The sequence below is a fragment of the Melanerpes formicivorus genome, unplaced genomic scaffold (assembly GCF_026170545.1).
Source record: "Melanerpes formicivorus ecotype bairdi unplaced genomic scaffold, bMelFor1.0.p_v2 SCAF_16, whole genome shotgun sequence".
In the NCBI taxonomy this organism is placed as follows: domain Eukaryota; kingdom Metazoa; phylum Chordata; class Aves; order Piciformes; family Picidae; genus Melanerpes; species Melanerpes formicivorus.
This window is the reverse complement of record NW_027142368.1, coordinates 8,598,324-8,621,327: the sequence shown is the minus strand read 5'-3', so window position 1 is coordinate 8,621,327 and position 23,004 is coordinate 8,598,324. Positions and strand designations below refer to the sequence as shown.

Here is a 23,004-nt window from a genome sequence, read left to right as displayed (position 1 = left end):
ACAACTGTGATTGTACAATTAAATTAAAAACATGAGAAGTGCATAAACTGTTAGTGTCATCTTAGTGCTGCAAGTGCCAGTTTACTGTTTCCTGCTTATCTCTCCACCGTGTCACAGATCCACCATTTGCAGCTTTCTAAGTTTGACATTTTCCTTAAGGGCCATGAAATTCAAGGGATATGCTCACAGAATTCACCATTTGCTAGGGTCAGATGTTCATTGTCTGCACCTATTTGCCATCGAGGCTTATCTGAAACTGCCTCTTTGTTTTCCCTGGATAAAGTGCAGTGAATTTTTGCACATCTAGCGTGGGGGCAGAATTACAGCACTGGAGAGGATTCCATATCATGAAAAGGGAAAGCTGAAAACTTAGATGCATATACAAATACAAACATATAGGCTAGAAAATAGTGGCTGAGGGAGCAGGAGGTAAAAGTAGCTGTATCTACAGACACTCTTGCTCCACTGCCTACCACACAGAGCCTGAGGCAGGATCTGGGCTTGCTTAGCTGGACTTCCATATTGTAGAAAAAACCTTCAGGTATGTCTAACTTGAACAGCAAAACCCAAACCATCATGCAGTTTATGATCACACTGTATAACCCAACATCCTGTATAGGATTGACAGTTCAAGTTTTATGCACAAACTTTGTATTAAAGCCCTGGTCTCATCAGTTTGACTGAAGCCCAGCTTGTGTTTCTACTGGCATTCAGTCTCAGGCAGAGATACCAAGTGGTAAGAATACTGATTAATGCCAATGGGAATTTGCTTCATTGACTTTCTAGTTTCACCTATTACACACTTGATCCTGTTGCATCTTTCTTCAGTAAAGAGATGTTTAGTACCCAGTATTTGCTTCCTGAGGAGGTACTGTCACTTTTTTTTTTTACCCCAGCTTGCTGCACAGTTAACTGTTAAAAGTAATACTTGATGAGAGACTCCTGCACCTTTTAAGAGATGTTTATTAGGAAAAAAAAAAAAAAGTTAGAGGCCCATTTTTTCTGAACTCGTAATAAACATATACCAGAGGTTTGGGGAGGTTTGAGGGCTTATTGTTTGTTTTGTTTGGGGTTTGTTTTGTTAGTTTTTTAATAAAGCATTGGTCTAGCAGCTGTATAAAAGGTCTATCTTCTTGTCATTTGCTCAAGACCTTAATATCATTAGCTCTATTACAATGATTGTTTCTTTGCTGCTTGATCTCAACATTTCTACTCCTGCTGTTCCACATGCATACACTTCCACCAGCTAGTGACCCAAACTTGTTTTCAGCCTCTGTCACCTGGGAAATGGGTTTGAATATGGGGTTTAGCATCTGCTCAAGCCTTGCCATCTGGCTGGTGGGGGTGGCTTGTGGTTTTGTGTTTTTTTTCTTTCAGGGTGGAGCAACTACTGAGCTCATGGCTACATAAAGGAGTTCAGTGGTTTTTTATATCCATCTTGAACATTTCAGCAAAATTTATCTTAAGGGTGAACCCAGCTCCTAGCTGATTAAGGGGGATCAAAAGGAGCCACGCAACCCCAGGATGGGCATGTAATGACATCTTGCTCTCTTGGCTGGAACCAATCTCAGAACAGGGTCTCTGTAAGTAACCTCCCTTATGCTGCCCACTAAATCTCTGCTTTATCTCATCGGTATAAACTTTCTTAAGAAACACCTGGTGAAAATACAAAAAAATGATGAAGCTTGAGAAAGATCTTCACTAGCTTTGCTCCCTTTATACACAATTTTTGGCTTCTAGCTTTTCATTTACTGTAAAGAGAATGGTACTCCAGAAAGGCATACATGCTAAGTGGTGCTCTGCAGTCAGCTCCAAGGGAGTATACTACTTTATTAAAGCTGACAAATATAGTCTTTATTATCATTCCAACTTTCCAGGGAAAATATACATGACTGCTAAACCAAAGATCATATCAACTCATCTGTTGCAACTTGCAAGATATTTACTTTGCTTTGTTAGGATACTTTTACACCTCCTTTGTGTTCTAAACAGTTTTGGCCAAAGTCCTCATTAAATGCTGTGCTGTGTTGGCTAGGCTTAAAGTCTCTTTTGTCCTGCTAATACTGTTCAAATAAAGTATCTGACAAAAACAGATGTATTTATTTAATCCTAACAAAATTTCAGCATTCAAGATGCCACAGCACAAGTCCCTTGTACTTTGACATCACTTGTCTTGTGTTAGGTTGTTCCACTCAAACTGCTCATACAGTTTTTTTTCTCTGATCTTTACTATATTTCACCCTCCTACTCAACACATAACTACCCGTGGCAAATGTAATCAGTCAACAAATGTAGGAACCCAAGTTAATAGAACCCAAGTTAATAGAATGTTTAACTGGCCTTCAAGTCTATGTTGGAGCCCAGAGGGTGGTTAAGTGATGGGACACCTTGTGTATCTTGGAGCTGTGTGATAAAGGATGAGAGTGTGGAGATAACAAAATGCTGTATCACTAAGTGGATGGGAAAAGCAGTTGTGGAAAAACTGTCTACGACAATAAGACAAAACAGTTGGTTTGAGGATAGGTAGGCTGTGGGAAAGTGAAGTAAAGCATGTATGAACCTCTCAATAAATAGCCACTGGTTCCACCTGCAGCTGTGGTCATCTCTTCACAAACTGGTCTGTCAGTTTGTATTTCAGCTCACTGTGGTGGGACCAGCTGGATCAGGCCTGCTGTATTTTCACTATACTCATGAACAATGCCACAAATTGGTCAGATTTGTGATCAACTCTTTTCTAACATTACAGATGTTTCTTCTTAAAGCTGGTGTCCAGTCTACATGAAATGTCCATGTTGACTCAATCTTGCATGCATTAATTTCTGTGAATCATTTATGCAGTTAAACCTGTGATTATTGTTATTACCTCTGGGAAAGCAAAGACGCCAAATACAAACATCCTTGTGAATACAAACATTCCTTGACATACAACGGTTTCTTTTTCTGAGGACTCAGTCTCTGGACAACTGCTTACATATGCTTCTGTGTAACTGTTTTTGTGTGCTCCTCACCTTACACAAATGGTAACAGCTCTGGCAATAAGCTTTTTTAGCCACAGCACCTCTCCTAACAATGATTCACATCCTGTTGTTCTTTTCTTTGCAGCGTTTCGCACCTGTGTATCCAACAAAGAGTATTAGGTATAGTCAGCATATCACAAGTCCTTTGAAGTACTTATTTTTCTTTTTAGAAAAGATATATTCTGTTTCAGAATTTGTTGGATCAGCTTAGCATCTATGTTCTTTCTGGTTAGAGGCATTATTGCTTTGCTCCTTTGATCCAAAGAGATTTGATCTTCTTATCTGTGCTGTGACACAAAAGCATGGAGAAGACTTTATTGTAGCATTTTTTTAATGGTATTAAATACACAATGCTTCACCCTCCCTCCCTCTCCTTCCCTGTTTTGGGCTACATCTAGAATTAAAGTATGACTGCAGAACTGGGCCACTTAGAGAAGAACATCCTATGACATCATGTTCTGAATTTATACTCCATTGTCACTTGGGTCTTCTGGGTCTGTATGTCTCCTGGGCCAAACATTTGTTGCTGCTTGCCATTTAGTTTTATAGATAAGACACTAATTTTCATACTTGCAATAAAACCCGAAACAAACAAAACCATGTATGTAGTGTAAATCATAGTTTCAATGTAAAAAAAAACAAAACACCAAACCACTCCAAAAAAAAGAAACAAACCCAGAACCAACAAACACAAGCTGTTTTTTACCACAGAGTGAAAAATATGGGGTTAATTCCAGAAACAATCACAGAAAAGTTACTAATTTGGGAAATTTATATGTACAAAAGCAAGTTTGTTGTTCCATATTTGAAAAGGCATTCTGGACAAACCAAGCTAGTGCAGATTTTGCTAGCTGATACTGGTTATCCAATCTCAGTCCATTCTCTGGGATGATGGCAAGCTGACAGAGCATAGCCTTCAAAACTAAGCTGGCTCCATTCATGCTACATATTGAGAACTGTCTATGGCCCAATACCACTGGCATAGTAGGGTGGCAAACAAGTCTTAATAGGGCAATTCCTTAAAGTGTTCTACTTAACTAGTAAAGAGATAGTGTCCTTTATCAGTTTTCTAGATTTTTGTAACTTTTAGTTTATATTATTTTCTATATGTATTTGCAGTTTGTTAATGTGTCTTCATTTCAGAGTTGCTCCAAGATGCGGTTTGTGATTTTTCTTGATTATCTGACTGTTCAATAAACCCCTCTTACAAAAATCTCTCTCAAAATTTCAAGTATATCACTACATGTCATCTCCCAAATGAAGACATGACAGTGGATGCCTCTGCATGCTGATTAAGTTTTTACAAATCACTATGTACCTACACAGTGTTGCTATTTTGTCATCACTGCTCATGTGCAATTACCTCAGTGCCTAAATGCTGTAGGATAAAGCCTGCAGAAGTGACTTGGAGGACCAACTTAAGCATTCCAATTCAGGTTTTATGACCAAGCCAACCCCTCCAGGAAAGACAACTCTCTTTATCTTGATTTTCTGACAAATTTCTGACACATCTTCAGGAGTCAGGTTTTGTTTTGTTTGGGTTTTTATACACACACACACACTATATATATATAGTGTGTGTGTGTATCTCTACACAAAATTAGCATAACAAAACTCTGGCTTTTCCCAAATGATTAAGAACTGTTTGCAACATACAGCAAGCGCCTTTAACGGAGACCCGTGTGTTCACGCGTTCCTCCTTCCTCATCAGACACCCTAGTGGCTCCCAGGCCGGGAAGCCTACGCAGCAAAAGGAGGGACTTTCAATAAAATAACCCCACTTAGCCTTCACGCGGCCGATCGGTTCGCTGCAGAGCAAGTACTGCTCCCCTCGCCCGCAGGGGCGCGCGGCTCCTGGCAGCTAACGGGGCTGAGGTTGCTCTCAGGCCGCCTCCACCCGCCGGTGCACCTCCCGGTGCTGCCTCTAACACAACACAGCCCCCGAGCTGGCGAGCCGGATGCCTAGCTCTCACAGGGAGGGAGAGCGAAGCGGCGGGCCCGTCTCCATCACTCCCTTCCCCTCAGCTTCCTGGGGAGCGGCACAGCCTTCCCTCAGGCTCAGCGGGGCGCGTGGTGGCCTCTAGACTCCAGGTCCCACGGCACAACCTTCCCCCGAACTCGGCCTCGTGGGGCAGTGTGGCGGCCGCTAGACTACAGGTCCCGTGTCACCGCGCGGCGCGGGGCGGGGCGCGGGCGGCGGAAGGGGCGCTGCTCCCTGGCGGCGGCGGGGGACAGCTCTATCCGGGCCTTTGGCGCTTTCCCTTCCTTTCGCGCCGGCGGCCGCTGTGAGGCGGCGGGTCCATGTGCGCACGGCGCGGTGCGGCCCCGGCCCCTGCCCTCCGTCTCCTCTTCCCTCCACCGCCGCCACCATGGACCCCAACACGATCATCGAAGCCCTGCGGGGTACCATGGATCCGGCGTTGCGAGAAGCCGCCGAGAGACAGCTCAACGAGGTAAGGGCGCCGACGGGGCCTTGGCCGCGGCCGCTGCGATATTGGGAAGCGAGGTGTGGGGTGGTGGGGTGGCGGCGCGGGCGGCGGGGTCGAGGCAGGCCTGTGTAAGAAGAAAGGGGGTTGGGGGCGGCGGGAAAAGACTAAGGGTGTGGGGAAATGGGGCTGAGGGATCGGGGCCGGGGCGGGGGGAACCCCTCCTGCTCCGTCAGCCCCGTCTCCCCGCGCCCTCGGCCCCTTCCCGTCGCCAGGCCCTGCCTGATGTCACGGCGGCTGCAGGCCGGGCCCGGCCGCTCGACTCGCATTGTCCCCCGCACATGGCAGCGGGGCCAGGCCATGCTGTACCGGGCGGGGCTGTTCGAGGTGGCACGGGGGAGTTCGCTTTAGAAAGCGGTCATGTTGGGGAGGAGGCCCTCAGTGCCTTCCCTGTCAGGAACAAATTTTTTCCATTGTCTAACTGCTCAGCCGAGGAAAGGGTAATCTATAGAGAGATGTTTAAAATCGTCGGTGGCGCAGGCCCCCAGTAGCTTAGAGGCTGGACCCAGTCCTGCCCGGGACTATCTAAGGGCAATCTTTGGATGTGGGAGGCAGCAATTTATCAACGGTAAATGAATCAGCAAGACCCCCATCACTTTATAAGTCGTGCAGCCTTTTAGAATAAGAGTGTCTTGGTCTGAGTTCCGAAAAAAGTCTGGTAGCCTGGCGTTATTTGGTGTTTGTACAAATTCTTTGGACTCTGGGTTCTGCAGCGCTGTCCAGGTAGGTGTGCTTCCTGGGTGTAATACTGACACGTGTCCAAAAGATGAGGGCATACAGGGTTCCCGACCCAGTTATTTCATCTCCTTACTCTCCATTCATGTGTCATATGGGCATATAACAAAACCAGCTGGTCCTAGTTCCACAGGTTTCAATTTTTGGAAGAAGATTGTATTTTCATTCCACTTAACTCCACCCAGCAGGCGAAAACTTTTCTTTGTTGGTGAGACACAACAACGAGAGTTTTAGACATTTTGAAAAAAAAAAAGGTATTCTAGTGCTGGATAAAAGGTGAGAGCTTGGTGGAGCAGGGGAAGGACAAGCCTGTATGACAGGTCTTGTGCCTTTAGTTGGCCTTTTCCACAAATGTTTTTCTTTGTTGCTCTTAAGCAGAAGATAGGCCTGATGAAATAAATGTAATGCAACAGATGTTCAGCAGAGCTAAGATAAAGGTGAGCCAGATGTTCTGTTGGCACTAGAGAAACTTTCAAATACTGGAGGTATAGCTTCTCATATTATAAAAAAAAAGTGTAACTAAACTGAATGCTGACCTGTCATTTAGGAGTGAGTGGTTAATAAATATTAGTTACATTTGTAATGGGTAACTGTAAAGTTAGTGCTTAATTGAAGTTTGTATAAAGTAATTGTCTTTTCTGTATGCTTTGGTAACAAGTATTTTAGTGTTTATTATTTAAACAAAAAATGATAATAATATAATTGCCTATAAAGACAGTAATAGATGTGAAAATATATATATATAATATATATATATGGCCCCAAAATGTGGTTTTTTGTGTTCTATGCATGTCAATATCTATAAACAGTAACTTATTTGAAATCTATTTTAGCTGTTTCCTGCAGGTTTTGAGTTGCTGATTGTGCAGGAGATTGCATTCTCTGTCAGTTGGGGTCTTCAGCAAATGGCTAACTTTGTTGAAGGAAGGATCATGCTCACCAGCAACTGTCTTTTGTTCATGCTTTTGCTTCAACATTGTAGGCTATCATGTACTACACAACCATTAAATTGGTATAAAATCCAAATATCTGTGCCCCTTTAATTCTTTTATTGTTGGATCTTTCACAGATCTTATGTGGTAAAAATATTTGTTAAAGCTCAAGTCTGCAAGCACTTGAATGTATATGTAGTTGTAGTCACATGTGTGGTCTTGATTTTGCATAGGTTCATTGAAGTCAGTTGTGCATTAGCCTGCAGGATGCTCTTCTGAATTTCTTAACTGTTAGGGCAGTTGTGTTACCAGTTAATATTTCAAGATTGGACCCTCTTTTTCTGTAAAGATGAAATGATACAGCAGTGAATGCTGTTCTTGCATGTGGCCAGGCACACAAGTGTTTTTATGATTTAATAGTTGTCCTTGGTTGACCTTTTAGTTTAATTTATCTGAAGTGCCTCCATTGAGGTGATGATACTGGTTTTCAGTAGAATGGTCATTTTACCTTATTGTAAAAGAATGTGCTTCAGTCAGTAATTGATATTCCTAATTAATGGAAGAGTTAAGTATCTAGGGCTGTCTACATTGTACCCTATCAATCAGCAAACTTTCCACTGACTGGAGAAGTGAACTTGGTTATATGATTCTTGATTTGTTCAGGCTTTGTTATTTTGGCTAAGTCATTAATTGTTCTATGATTTATTACTGTTTCACTCAATTTTATCACATAAAATGCTATGAGAACTTCTGGAATTGAGATGTGCTAAAGAAAAAAAAGAAAAAGTCTGATACTTCAGTCTCTTTGGTTTTACTTTACTCACTCTGAAAATAAGTTACAGGGAATGATACCACTAGCTCTTGATTCCAAGAGCGTCTCATGCAATTTCCAGCTGATAATGTACCCTGAGGTGGTTGCCCATCTTTGTCTTACAGAGGGCAGCTGTGTTTTACAAGGGCGTAGAACTGTGTTCTTCAAGTAAGCTACTGGAAAGCAGCAAGAAAACACTGTTGCTTTTTGAAACAGTCTTTGTGCTGCCTGTATAAAGTGTTTCCCAGAAACGGTGATGAAAATAGATATTTTTAACTATGCAGCTGTGGAGTGGCACTCTGAAAATAATGCAGAGAGGTTTTTTTATCTTTTAATATCAACATATTTATAAAGATTCAGTTGCTAGATAATACTTCCCTTGAAGCTTTCATCTCTGTAATTTCAGGGAATTTATAACATGACTATTACATGTATCTTGTGAGTATCTAAGATTAACCCCAGTGGATATGAGTTGTTGATATCTCTTTAGACTAAGAACCCAACTGTTGTATCTGGTAATGTTGCAAAGACATAAATCCCCAATTACTCATAAATAAGTCTAAGCTTAACAAAGTTTGTTTAGGAAAATATTATCCTGTTGCTCTATTGACAAAGTGCCTCTCAGAATTTAGGTTTAAACTTTTTCATGCTCTAATATGAGTGATAGGGGAAGGGGAAATGCTTTGGCTTGTTGGCTAGTCACCATAGCAGACTATTGGTTTAACAATGCAGTGGGGCCTAGTTCAGTGTCTTTCATTGGCTGCTTGATACATATATATGCCAGAATGATGGAATGATTAAATTAAATGATTGGATTTGTAACTACTGGGAGTTGTTGGAGTGAAAGGTTGTCAAAGAGGAAAAGAGGAAGCTGCTTATTAGCAGTGCCTTTCACCCAAGAATTTCCAAATGCTGAAATGCTGTGTTGTGAATACTTTGGAGTAGATGCTTTTGTATATCCCCATCTTTAATTTTATGTAACCTTTTCTAACATAGTATTCATGTATAGCACCTAAGGTATATATTGTAGTGCAAGAATAACAAGAGCATGAGTTTCCTGGCTCTGATTATCATATCACGGGTTCTCTTTCAAAGATGTTAGCATGACATTTTACCTAAAAGTACTTGATTATTTTCACTTTCCTTATCTTCCATCTATGTGTTTTGGTATGTGCTATATGAGAGATGCTTTGGGAAAAGTTGGTTTTAACATATGTATCAAGTCTGGTCCAACACTAGAAATCCCCTTGGGGGCAGTAAGGAACCAAGGGAGCTTTGTCTTCATTAGGAAGAAGTTACATTCTTGATGCATACTAACTCACTACAAGGTAAAATCCTAGCAGACAGGGCAACTTGCCACTTTCTCATGACTTGGCACATAGTTACTGGGTGCACTTAGCTAGCCTTTGCTAAGCACAGGTTCCTTTTTCCTCTGAACAGAAGAGCAAATAGGCTTCTGAACTTGCAGTCAATATTCAGATAAAATGAGCGATATTTGTAAGATCTGATAAGTGTGTATGTGTTTTTTGTAGACCTTAAACTGAATTTACATATACATTGTAGCTGTGTAAGAGGTAGCAGAACTAGCTTGCAAAAACCTGAGGTCATAATGACTTCCACACCTGCTGAGTTCTTAAAAAAGAATTGAAAGAGTGTTACAGGGCAGTTTGCTGATTCAGCGTGGCCTTACAGTTCTTGACCTTACCTTTCCGTATGAAAACAATTTCATCTCAGTGTAATAGTTGTGTTCACCTAGTCCTGTGATGGTCTAGATCAAAAATTGCATGTAGATTTTTTTCAAAATTGGGGTGAGATGTGTTGAATTAGTTAGCTTTTTTTTTTTTTTTTTTTAATGTGTGCTACTTTGACTAACTATATAAATAAGATTCTAGTTCAGCAACATATAGTATTACCCTTATATTTTGCTTTTTGGGTAACAGTAAAGGAGGTATCTATAGTAATGTGTCTGTCATGATATGTTATAGTCTTAAATGTCTAAGAAGAATGCATGGAGGCCTTTTTACCTGAGATGAAGCATCTTGGTTTTATCATTTAGTGACACGCAGGTATTGTGTGAGATGTGAATAATTCTGTGATTGAAGATAAATATAACTGGCTTGAGCAAGTGTCATTACTGGAGGAAAAAGTGGTTTTGTGCATTGTAATTAACTATGATAGTTCATATGCTGTGAAGTGGTTTCTTCAATGTTAACTGTAAACTTTATTTACATTTCAGATTATGTTGCTTTTCTCAAAAGTGTTTTAGCACATGGCTGACAAACCAAGTATGATGGGAAAAACTGCAATGAAATACACAAAAAAATTGTATGTTCTGGAACAGTGATTGATATTAACAGACAGTCGTGCAACGTTTGTGGTCTGATAGATTACATTCCTTAGCTAGTGAGGCTGCATAGCAAAGATTGCTCTTGGGAAAAGTCCCTGAATTCTTTGGCTCTAAGACAACAAAGTCATACCAGTGACACGGCATGTTGGAGGATTTATAAGGGGGAAGGACTTGAGATAAGTTTTGGTTTTGATTTTTTTTAAAATGTTAAGTTACATGTACAGACTTGGACTGTGACAGACCTCTTCCCCCCCCCCCCCCCCCCCCCCAGTTATCATTGTAGTTCACCAATACCTTTAAAAAGAATACGTGTGAACAAGGAGCAAGAGAGAGACAAAGTTTCACTGATGCCAGAACATGAAAGTCAGAACTTGTTTCTATTCCCCACACAGTTTTAGAGTATGTGATAGTAACCATTGTGAAATCCTGGATTTAATTTTCATGCTGGAGGTATAGGACTTCTGTGTCCTGCCAGTGACTTTCAGTACGTGCAATTCTTTTGGAGACTGGAGTCTGTGTGGGCCAGCAGAATCCTCTACATTCAGATAGTTCTCTGATAGACCTTTAATGAACCTTCGTTTGCAACTCTCCTGTTGTGTAGCAAAGTGTTCTGACTCATTGCGTGCACTAAACACAAAAGCTAGTGTTTGTGTAGAATATGTATCTAAAACAAGTGTGGGGTTTTTGGGTTGGTTAGTTTTGTTTTGGTTCTTTTTGGCAATGCTATCAGTGAAGAGGAGCATGAGGAGCATGATGTCCTGAGAGGCAGCCAGCTTTGCAGCGCAAAATTACTAAAGACTATAATAGCTGAGATGGATGTGTGTTCAGTGGTTTTTATGCCATAGACACAAAATCAGGACCTATATGGTGCCTTGGTTTATACTCAGTTGTTTTTTCTGAATGCCAATAAAACATTGGATGTTCTCTTGAATGGTAAAGCAAAAAAGGGAGCAAGTGACAGGTTATTGTAATACCTGGGGGTTTATTTGTCCATTCATTTCACATGTGCATTCCTGTTAGCTGCCCTTGCTTCTCCCTGCATTTCAGTTTCATTGGAATCTTTTTCCTTTAAGTGGCATGGGAAGGAAGACACCATTATAAAGAGTTTGTGGATCCTTTATATTCCATATATAGTTCATAGAAGCATTAGTGCAGCTTGTTAAGCACAAGGTGTTTTCATTTTGCTACCTTAATAAGAGCATAAATTCCTTCCAGTCTCAATCTCTGCTTTGAGCACTAAGGGTGATAAAGTAGCTCATCATTGTGGTTGGTTGGCATCTTGACACTTGAGATGTTAATAGGGATGATACTTATAAAATTGAAAAGAAACCCAAGAAAACCATCTATAATGGTATAGATGTTTTGGTCCTATCCCTTTAAACTTGTTACAGTTCAAAGAATCAAGTGAAAATACATTAATCTTTATACTAATATAATTGACTTTTCAGGGAGCTTCTGTAGCTTTTTTCCTTTTTCTGTAGCTTTTTTTTTTTTTTACTATAGAAAGTATTATTCTTTGGTATTTTACTAAATTTCAGTGTGGAAGTTTTGAAGTTTTGTTCACTGCTGTGTATTTTTGGTGCATTTGAGACACACTTTGTATTCAGTGATACTCCCATTAATTCCCTGGTAGTTCTTGTGCAATTTCCTTTTTTTTTTAATTGAAGTTAATAGTTTTTATTAAAAGAATAATGTCATTTATCAGGAAAAAGGGAAAGTAATCCTTCATTTTTAAAATTACAGGATCAAATGCTTTTCAGTTTCCAAACATGAAATACACTGTAAATCTTTACTATTGAAAAGGTAGCTAATGTTTATCATAGTCATTGTGGAGTGACACCAGTTTGTGTTGTTTTGGATTTTCAAGTCCATTTCCATTTTGTGCAGCCTGTAATATGACCTTATTCATAGGTGGGATAAAGGTTATTGAAACTAAAAGCTTTCTTCAGCAAGTTCATAGTAACACATTTAAGTACAGGAATACTTCTGACATTAATGTCAGGCGTATAATTGAATACTGTTCTGATTTAGGATATAATGTCATTTGATCTGTATTTCAGCAGAAATGTGTCTATTCATGTTAGTTAAGAAAATAAGGAAATTAATGGACCTGGAACTGCAGTAAAAGATAACAAACATTTCAGTTAGACCAGACACAGTGTTGCTTCTGTGTTTTTTCTGTTGCTTGTAGGTTTTTAGTGCACAGAATGAGCATATATTCATTCAAAGTGAACTCTTGCAAATCTTTATGAAGTTGTTACTCTGGATTTAGGTCTCACTACTGTTGATTTACTGTGGTATGGTTATGCTAACAGTTGCTGCAGTAGTGGATAAATTGTTGCTTGAAGCTGGTTTTTCAGAAAGTTGGACAGGCTTACTTAAGGCTGGGCTTGGTTTTAAAACATGGTTGCCATCTGTTTGTTAGACTATTATATGATTAATTCATCCTTCACTAAAAGTCATTGTGAACTTGCTGTGCTTGGGTTTTTCTGCCTATTTAGATATTCTTCTTTCACGGAAGTGTTTGTTCTGAATGAAGAACACGTTTGGTAACTGTAAAAGGCTGGCTCCTGAAGCCTGTTTAATGATGTCTTTAAAATTATTTTTTTCCCCAACTCCATTACCTTAAACAGTAGGGCTTTTCCTCCCCCATGCCTCTTCAAAATACAGTGAGTATGAAATTTTGGAATGCTCTCAGTGATTAGCTGACTACTGTGAAACTGTCTGAATTACTGGTATTGTATTGATGCCATTACATCATTATAAAGATACTGTAAAACCTAACAGTATTCTAAAACTTGACAGAGTATGACTAAATCATATTGGTTTGTAATTTATTTATTGTTTTCTTGATTATTTTTTTTTCTCTTTTCTCTCCAGGCTCATAAGTCAGTGAACTTTGTTTCAACTCTGCTTCAGATCACTATGTCTGAGCAACTGGATTTACCAGTGAGACAGGCAGGCAAGTTTTCAAATCTTTTCATTGTATCTGTTTTAATGGTGCATACACACGAGTATGTATGCAGTTACTGGTTAAAGACTTGCAATTATTTTCATTTCAAATTCTGATTGACTGGTAGTCACTCAAATCAGAGTCCTGAGCTGTTTCTTTCATTTTTATCTTGTTTCTTAGGGGTACCATTCAGCTGATGACTAAACAAAAAAAAAAAAAATCACTGCTTAACATGTATAACATACAAAAAATGGAGAGGTTTGGTAACAACCTCTGAAAAGTCACCCTCAGTGTAAGATTTAAAAACCCAAGCAGTCTGTAGAGAGTGGAGACAGATCATACAAGACATAGCTTACAAACACTGCATGTTTTGCAAAGCAGTTAAGGGCATGATAAATTTCACTGAGGACAGATTGAAGTCTTCAGTCTTGTAGCATGTATCTGCTGAATGTTTCTTACCTTTGCAGATCCTTTCAGAAGGTGCATATGAAATTTGGGAAGTTGCTTTACAAATTTGTGTATAGAATTAAATTAACAGTAACTTTGTTATTAGCTCGTCATTTGAGACTTCTTGCTGGATTTAGTAATCTCTTTACTTTCCAAGTGCTGTAATCTGTATTGTGCCACAAACACAGTTTGGTTCTGGTTGTCAGATGTTCAATACAGGCATTTGTGCCATCAGCCTAATTGCTACAAAGTGCTGTGCTCATAACTTTGGCGTAAAGGAGCTATTTCTGTTTAGCATTCAGTCCTGTATCGCAAACTTAATTGGACATTTTTTTCCCTTTTTGCTTACAAAGAATGATTTAGGTAGTCATTGATTAGCTTTGTCTTGATGAAAATACCAAGATGACAACTGCAAAGGTTCTTAAGGAAAGTGTTGCTAAAAATGTTCTGCAACTATTTATCCATAGCACAGATAAAAGCAGTATGGTTGGTATTTTTATAGGAAAACACATTCTTTATGGAACTAAAATTAGACATCACAACAAATATAAAAAAGAACAACCTTTTGCATGGTTTATGTATTTTGATTCTCCTATCCAGAAGCGGTTAATGAATTAGTAATTTCAGTCAGTTCTGCTCTAAAATAGATTTGTTAGTAAAGTGTATGTTTGATTTGTACTTTGAATGGCTATCAGCTTATATTCCACTTTGTCTCACAGGAGTTATTTACTTGAAAAATATGATAACCCAGTATTGGCCAGATCGTGAAACTGCCCCAGGAGAGATTCCACCTTATTCCATCCCAGAAGAAGATAGACACTGTATTCGTGAAAACATTGTAGAAGCCATTATTCACTCTCCTGAGCTGATTAGGTATGCAGGTTTAACCTGTTCATGAGTGGGTTATGGATTCTCACTGTTGGGTTTATTTGGTTGGTTTGTGGGGGGTTTTTGGCACAACTATGGTCAACTGCATGCTGAGCATCATTATCTTACACTGTAGATCCTAAGTGTAAAATAAATGTAGATGGAAAACCAGTTTTCAGCATGTGCCACACGTGTTAAAGTTCCTCAAACAGACAGTGTTAAGCAGAAAGTACAGGACCTAAACATTCAGAACAATACATGAAGTATGTCTAAGTTTGGGCAATATTGGCTCTTGCAGTACCACAAGAATATAATTAAAAGAGTAGTAATGTATTTAATCATTGTGCATTTGATTTCTAGAGTACAGCTTACTACTTGCATTCACCATATTATCAAGCATGACTATCCTAGTCGCTGGACTGCAGTCGTGGAGAAAATTGGATTTTATCTTCAGTCTGACAACAGTGCTTGTTGGCTTGGAATACTTCTCTGTCTTTATCAACTTGTGAAAAACTATGAGTAAGTTTTTTCTACCAAATAAACCCGAAGAATTAATATATTTGTGTATATTTTGTATTCTGTATGTATATTGTAACAATGTAGAATCATGTGGAAGATTCTGCAAGGGTGAGAGAAATTCCGATTGTGGAAAATACTCTAGAATGCTTGCAATGCAGATGTTGGCTTATATCTTCCCTTCATTCAAGGTTTGAGATCAGAAAAAAAGATGTTACAAAGCCTTATTTAAATCTGATTTGGACTTGTTAAATGATTGGTACTTTAGGTCACAGTGACCATAAGCATATAATGGTTTCAGAGTGTAAAATCTTGAATGACTTGAAGCTCAGAATTAGTCGATTGACTTTGGTACGATCATTTTGATCGCCTCATCCAATCCATCACAGGAAATCTTTAACAAAGCCCGCTGTTCTCCTCTATGCATTGGGCTGGAATACAGGTGAATGTTCTTTGCTCTGTTTCTGGTATTATGCTCAGAGCTTTAAAGCTGAGTTTTTGTTTTGAGTAGTTCTGTGGAGTGTATCTGTTGCTGCTCACAGGTAGGAAGTTCGTTTTATTTGGATCAAGGAAAAGTGCTATCCTAGAGTCAGGGAATTGTAGAAGAACTGATGCAATCCACAGCTTACTCTTTCAGAACACTCTGATGCCTAACGTTTTTATTTCAAGTACTTGATTTAAAATGTTGCATTAAAAGTTTTCATATCCAATTCCGTTAATTTTACATAAGTTAGTGTAAACCAAGGGAATATCTTTCTTCCCGCCATGGGAGTGCTGTAAAGAGCAGAGCTTTGTAGTCCCACATTAGCATTTTTCTCTGGCTGAAAATTACTAATTTTACTTGATTTTTAGATATATGTTTGTTTGTTTGTTTATTTTTAATTTAAATGCCTTTAACCAAATATACAGCAGAGATCTGTGAGATACAAATGAAGTAGTGTTCACTAGTAGTGTATTATGATTATAGCAGTCCTCATTTAGGGAAGAATTTTTATATGAGTACAGTCATTGTGTGATTAACTAAGGTAAGGTGTGTTCACAGTCTTTGTTGATCAAACACTTCAGCTGAGGCCAGCAACTGCTCACACTAGTTTAGCTTTCTGGGTCAGCAAGGGTCATTTTCACAAATCTCATGGGAATTTGCACATTTAACTGTGTAGCAATAGGAGTGTGAGCAGATCTCTGTAAAAATGTGAAATTATGTGTAGCAGGATTGTTTTTCTTTTAAAAAATCTGCATAGTGTTATGACTTTGATTTCTCATAGTATCATTCAGGGTTGGAAGGGACCACAAGGATCATCCAGTTCCAACCCCCCTGCCATTTACTTTTTTACTGCTTGAATACTACTGAATCTTTTTTACTTTATGTGGAAGGTGAATACTTTGGGACTCTTCAGCTTTTCTATCTGGTTGGATCTTGACCAGCAGGACTGAATAGCTGCTCTTTTCACAGACATGTAGTTTTGAAATTTTTTTCTCCAAATTGTCTTTTATGGAAATGAAAGCTGGGTTTTCCAGAGCAACATTGATTTTATCTATCTATCTCTGATAATACATGGAAACTACTACTTAACAGCATTTTCAAGTTCAGTGTTCTGTTGTAGTTCTACAGAACATACTACCTGCCGTCAGGCTGAGTTGCCTTTATCTTGTATTGCTGCAAATTGGGATTGTTTCAGAGGCTGAGCACTGCTATGTAGTATTAGTGAAAAGTCTACCCAAAAAAAGGTTTTTTAAAAAACTCCAAACCCAATTCCCCAACCCAAATCTCTCCCATAAGAGTTGAAGAGTATTGTACTGCTTAGTCAAAAAAAAAATAATGCTATACAATCTTAAAAATATATTTTACTTTGTTCTTGTCATCACTGGTATGGACAAGATCCTGGTCTGCTGTGATAACTCTTGAGTCATTAAGGACTTTCCTCTTTCTAAGAGTTGGAGGAAAGATTTCAAATGCAGCTTTGATTTCTATGAGGAATTTTGAGATGTTTTGAGATAGGGAATGAAGTCTTGTTTTCAGCATAGGCAACTGGTGGACTGTCACCAGCATGGGAAGGTCTGAGGCAGTATTTCAAGGAGGATTGCAATCAAAGCCTGCTCAGTGCCTGACACATAGCCTTGAAGCCTATATTCTCTATCATATTGTTAGATTTGGGCAAATGAAATGGTAACATATGAGAGACATCAATGTTAAACTGTGAGAGACTTTACAGTTTATTTTCTTAAATGTCAGTGAAGTAATCTAGTTTTTGGCAATACTTTGATAAATTGTGAAGTCTGATAAATGCCTTTATGGAATTCTACTGACTAGCCCCAGCATCTGCCGTTCTTGGCAATAAATGTGTACCTTTTTGCTTGCAGTTTTTGTAGTGCTCTGATTGCTTTTCACTATAGTAATGGTGTGGCTGAACATGATATAGTATTCTGAGTGAGTAAGGTGGCAGGAATGCATTACTAGCAGAAAAATGATGTGGAGATATAGTGGAGTAATGGATGCTCAGCAGTTTTCTAACTTGCCTTCTCACTGTGGTGTCTGGCTATAGCTTCATTTCAAATTCTATAACAGAAAATGGGGAGGGATTTTAAAATCATGTGTTCTTAAGACCTGTAATATAACCAACTTGTGTCTACACTGAGGAAAGGTGGACTTCTAAAATTCCAAAGCTACTTGGAAAATCTAAAAGCTTAATTTGTTCTTATTTAAAGGTACAAGAAACCAGAAGAGCGGAGTCCTTTGATAGCTGCAATGCAACATTTTCTACCAGTTCTGAAGGATAGTTTCATTCAGCTTCTCAATGATCCATCTGATCAGTCTGTCCTCATCCAGAAACAGATATTCAAAATATTTTATGCCCTTGTCCAGGTACAAAATAAACTTTGTATATGTCGGATCAGTAGTTTAAAGCATTATGATCTTCCTTAAAATAGTAGATGACAGAAATATTAACAATATTAGATTACATCTGAATCATTCCCCCTACTACTAAACTGTGATATGAATCACAGATGTTTTGGTGTACTTGATTGTGCTGCACTTTTACTTTTGTACATTACTATTCCTGGTTGGCATCAGATAGTACTTATGCATGCCATCCTCTAGGTAGAGTACTTGTGAATTGAGAGGGCAGCTTACATAGAATTACCAGTGTAAGTGCAGCAGTTTGGAATATGCAGTTAGTTAATTGCTTCAGAAATCAGTGTAAAGTACACTTATGCAGTGCAAAGAAAATACTTAAGTAGAATGGAGTGAAGACCTCTAGCACCTTTTGAAGATACTGAAGACGTGGTCTAGGTTGTGTTAAATGGCTTAGATTGGTTTTCTGAGTGCTGGCCTTTCAAGTTAGGAAGTGTAGACAAAAGATTTGAAAAAGCTGAATTCTAACTGAAAGCAACATTGTTTTCGTATTGCTTTATAGTCATACATTTATTTTGTCTTCTTTTTTACTAAGTACACATTACCTTTGGAGTTGATAAATCAGCAAAATCTGACTGAATGGATAGAAATACTGAAGACTGTTGTTGATAGAGATGTACCAGCTGTAAGTGGCTCTTGGTTATTTATCTTGAAGCTTACCTATTTTTAACTCACTAGAATGTTCAAAAGTTTAGTTTCTTACTTTTGCTTTTTTTTTTTTTAATAGAGTACCAAGAAAATAAATTTTGAAGATAAATGGGGCATTTAAACAGACTAATGTTGAAAATCTGTGGCTTTTGTGGGGGTTCTGTTTTGAAGTTAAAGCACAATTTAGTTTGACGTGTTGCAAGAATTCGTTTGCCATTTATGAGGCGTGTCATGGGTTTTGTTTTTAGATGTGCTGTACTTTATACTTACACAAAGCTAGAAGTGAAAATAGCAAATTAATTGCAAAATATGTTATATATTTGTTCCACATATGCAGAATTTGATCTCTTTGAGAATAGTTGGTAATTTTTATTTATATTTTTTTTTTTTTTCATAAAGGAAACTCTTCAAGTTGATGAAGATGATAGACCTGAGTTGCCTTGGTGGAAATGCAAGAAGTGGGCTTTACATATCTTAGCTAGACTTTTTGAAAGGTATTCTCTTTCATTATTATTTTAAACATCTGTTTTGATTGGGATTAAATTAACGAGGCAGGAATTAGAAAAATATAGTTCTCTGTATTTTTCCAAAAACCCCGCCCCAAAATGATGTACAAACTAGTTAGGTTTGATTTGCAGGTTCTATTTGGTTGTGAATGCTACAAGGATGCTTATGGGCAGCTTTAGTATAATTTAGATAATTCAGAAAACGGAAAAGGCTAAGCCACAAAATAGCTCTACCCCACGTATAAAATGGAGCCAGGACAGACCTTAGGGAAAGCCAATCAGAATGCCAGATGTACTCATGAGGATGGAGCAGGAATTTGGAGGTAGTCCCTAGGTCTCTCTTCGGTGGCAGGCTCCAGAACTGCAAGTTTATAATCCAATTTGTGGATAATGCAGCACAAATCCAAAGGGCAAGGGACCTGCCGAAATCAAAGTATCCTTAGGCACAGCTGCCACGAGGCAAAACTCCTGTAGCAGCACTGTCTGAGCAGTGCAAGAGAAGCTACACTGCCGGCCTGTTCCAGCCAATAGCTGCAGCTTTTACAGCAGGCAGGGTCACTCCAGCAGCAGGCAGGGAGCGGGACCCCAGCGTAGGCAGGTCTAGGGAGAAGTCAGGTCTGTATGCTGATTTCTCCAATTTTGCTGTCAATCCAGAGTGAGAGCAGAGTGAGTCCAGAATGAGAGTCCAGACCACTTTCTAGTGACTCTATTTAAGATTTTCCTAGACAGTGTGTCCAGTGCAATATATATTGGGTGTGAAGAACCCAGCCAGTCACAGTTCCAAATCCCAGTGCAGGCTTCTCCCACGGGTGAATACATGTGAGGGACTTCAGCTCCACGTGGGAAGAATGGGCACCTATTTTACCCTTCCCCCCAAGTCCTCAGCAGGGAGGGGAAGGCAATTTCATATCTTTGTCTTTCCCCATGTAAACCTGCTGATGGAGGTGGGGGAAGGGGGTTTTGGAGCACCCCATAACAAAATCCAAGCAAATATTCAAGTTGCACTTTTGAATTTGCATACTTGCTTCTAATTCTAGGTATGGAAGCCCTGGTAATGTTTCCAAGGAGTACAATGAGTTTGCTGAAGTATTCCTGAAGGCATTTGCTGTTGGAGTTCAGCAAGTAAGAGATGCTGGGGGGGGGCAGTATTAGGATAAGATCAGAGTTCATAGTGATTTTCTGTTTAGTATTTTCTGAAAAGGCTTCTTGCTTTGCCTCACAGTTGTGGGGTATCTTTTTAAGCATATTGGTATGGAAAGTGCTGATATCTGTGAGTTAAAAGAAAAGAGTGATTAAAAAAAAACTGTTCATTTGCCATGTAGGACAGTCCGCTGAAAATAGCCTGTGCAGGATTGATCATCTGCCAAGAGAGTCAGTGGTCTCATGTAACAAGCCCTCAGATGGATGAGCTTTAGATAAATGCTATCAATTTTTCTGGAACAGAGAGGTATAATATTTATGTGGTGCAGTTGACCTTTTTACCTACCTTTTAAAACCTGGTTGTACAGTTTGACTCAATCATTAAATGCTAAGCTCAGACTTCTGCAAAAGCCTGCTCAAACAGGTAAGTCTGAGCATTCCACTCATCTTCCTGTCTGGGGGTTGCCTCTTCTGCCAGGTCTGTTAAACATGGAGCATCTTCTGGACTATAGCAGTTTCTAACCCTGTGTATAAGGGTTACAGCAAACTATCCTCAATTTACCTTTACTGAAGTAACTATGATTCAGATGGTCCTGCCACATGTCAGCAACCTACAAGTTTTCCTGAAGAAACAGAATGGAATGGTGGGGCAGGAATTGTCATCTGCCTCTCTTAGAGTGCATTTGTGGTCAAGTCAGTAATTTGAACTTTTTGAAGTAGCAAGAAAATTCCCATGGATGCGGGGAAGTTTTTGGATCTGATTTGCAACCCCTGACTGTACTATTGACCTCTGTTCTTTTGAAACAAGTTTATTTATTAAAAAATCTGAAGTGATCTTGTAAAATTTTGTTGTGTTAGCTCATAATATATAAAAGTCATTAGGTTGAAAATGTAAATACACAATTTATGAAAATTACAGGGAGCAGAATATTTTCTTCAAAACCTTTATTTTAATCAGGAAAAGAACAGTTCTTAGTTGAGTTTCTTTATTTTCAATCTTGATGAAATTATAATGAAATGTGGGACTTCAAAAGAGGAGAAGTAGGGGAAATACCTCCTAAATACATGGAGCTTTTTAAGTCTTAACAACACTTGGAAAGGAAAGGAACATTTGTCACATTGAGTACTAGGAAATATATCCCAACATTCTACTCAGACAAGTGGAGTCAGCATCACCTTCCTCAAGAATGTGTTGTTCATCTGTCACATGTGGATGACATCAGACAGGCAATTATTACATGTTCTTTAAGACCTTACTGGTCTTTGACTTAAGACTTTGCACTTCCCAGATAAAATAAAAGTTCTGATTAATTAAGTCTTTGAAAAGATAAATTTAGAAATTAACAAAATACTGTCTTTTTTCCTTTACTTTGAATCAAATTTGATCCTTACTGTTATTGCATCTAGGAAACACCAAGAACTTGGGTCTTTAAAGAAAATTGCTAAAATTCAAGAGATTAAAATCACTGAAACTTTCTTTCTATACAGTAGTGTGACTTCTTTAGAAATACAGGTAGTGAGTGTAGATATCCAGTGGTTGGGCATGAATTTATGTTCTCAGAGAGTGGCAGTGGCAAGACGGACTAGTAAACCCCAGAGGAAAATGTCCCCTGGACTGTGTTGATGATGAATTAAGTGTGTGTTTTGTCTTACTTAGGGATTGCATTTTTAAAATATGTGCAACACCTGAAAGGAGCTGCAGATTGTTTTAAAAATTAACTGACATTTAATAGAAGGATTAGTCAGTACCTGTTTTAGTCTGAGTGAACAGGGGGGTTTTGTTAGATTTAGAGGGTTATGTAGGATTGTGAAGGAGGGTAAAATGTTCTGTGCTCTGTATGAGCTGTTGATGACATCTGATTTTTCCAGGTCTTGTTGAAGGTGTTGTATCAATACAAGGAAAAGCAGTACATGGCTCCTAGAGTTCTGCAGCAAACACTGAACTACATCAATCAAGGAGTGTCACATGCAGTCACCTGGAAGAATCTGAAACCTCATATTCAAGTAAACCACTTTTGGAGTTTAATATTTAGATGATTCAGAAGTGTATTGTACAGTTGTTCTAGCCTTGCTAGTGTTCCAAGTTTTGGGGACCTTGGTTAAAATTTGTTGGTGGAAAGAGTTTAAGTGTGTTTGGAGGTTACCTTGAAAAATGAGCTGTCAGTCCTTTGTGCTTTGAAAATTACTGTGTAACACAGCAAAATGACAAATTTTGAGGTGGCGTTAACTACTGAGTTTATGGCATTGAATCATACACTGTTATCCAAAGCAAATCTAATGTGCTATGTTGTAACTCAGCTTTAAGTTAAAGAATCTCTTCACTACATTTGAGTAGTTTCAGAATAGTCCTATTTTATACAAGAAGTGACCAGATGCACAAAAACTGAAACACAGGACAAAACAGACTGATGTGGCAGCATTAGCATGTTTTAAACTTTTTTTAATTATTATTGATTGCAGGGAATTATCCAAGATGTTATTTTTCCATTGATGTGCTATACAGATGCTGACGAAGAGCTCTGGCAAGAAGATCCCTATGAATATATTCGCATGAAATTCGGTGAGACTTTGAAATCCACTCATGAAAATACGACTTTGTAGAAAGACAGGATTTTTGGTTGGTTTTTTTTCTTGTGAAATGGAGATGGAATTAACCTTAAAAAAAAAAAAATCAGGAGAGAAAAA

At 38.8% G+C, this 23,004-nt stretch overlaps 1 protein-coding gene across 1 annotated transcript in view; it reads left to right on the top strand.

Moving 5' to 3' along the window:
* The first annotated feature begins 5,265 nt into the window (after positions 1 to 5,265).
* The window catches only part of IPO7 (importin 7), a 33,897-nt gene continuing 16,158 nt past the window's right edge, over positions 5,266 to 23,004 (top strand). Inside the window, exons 1-10 of the mRNA XM_068148020.1 lie at positions 5,266 to 5,470; positions 13,209 to 13,290; positions 14,448 to 14,601; positions 14,956 to 15,114; positions 17,818 to 17,974; positions 18,561 to 18,650; positions 19,073 to 19,167; positions 20,217 to 20,301; positions 22,189 to 22,323; positions 22,780 to 22,879. Of these exons, the coding sequence (XP_068004121.1) occupies positions 5,387 to 5,470; positions 13,209 to 13,290; positions 14,448 to 14,601; positions 14,956 to 15,114; positions 17,818 to 17,974; positions 18,561 to 18,650; positions 19,073 to 19,167; positions 20,217 to 20,301; positions 22,189 to 22,323; positions 22,780 to 22,879 (1,141 nt within the window). The 5' untranslated portion in view covers positions 5,266 to 5,386. The remainder of the gene's footprint in view (positions 5,471 to 13,208; positions 13,291 to 14,447; positions 14,602 to 14,955; positions 15,115 to 17,817; positions 17,975 to 18,560; positions 18,651 to 19,072; positions 19,168 to 20,216; positions 20,302 to 22,188; positions 22,324 to 22,779; positions 22,880 to 23,004) is intronic.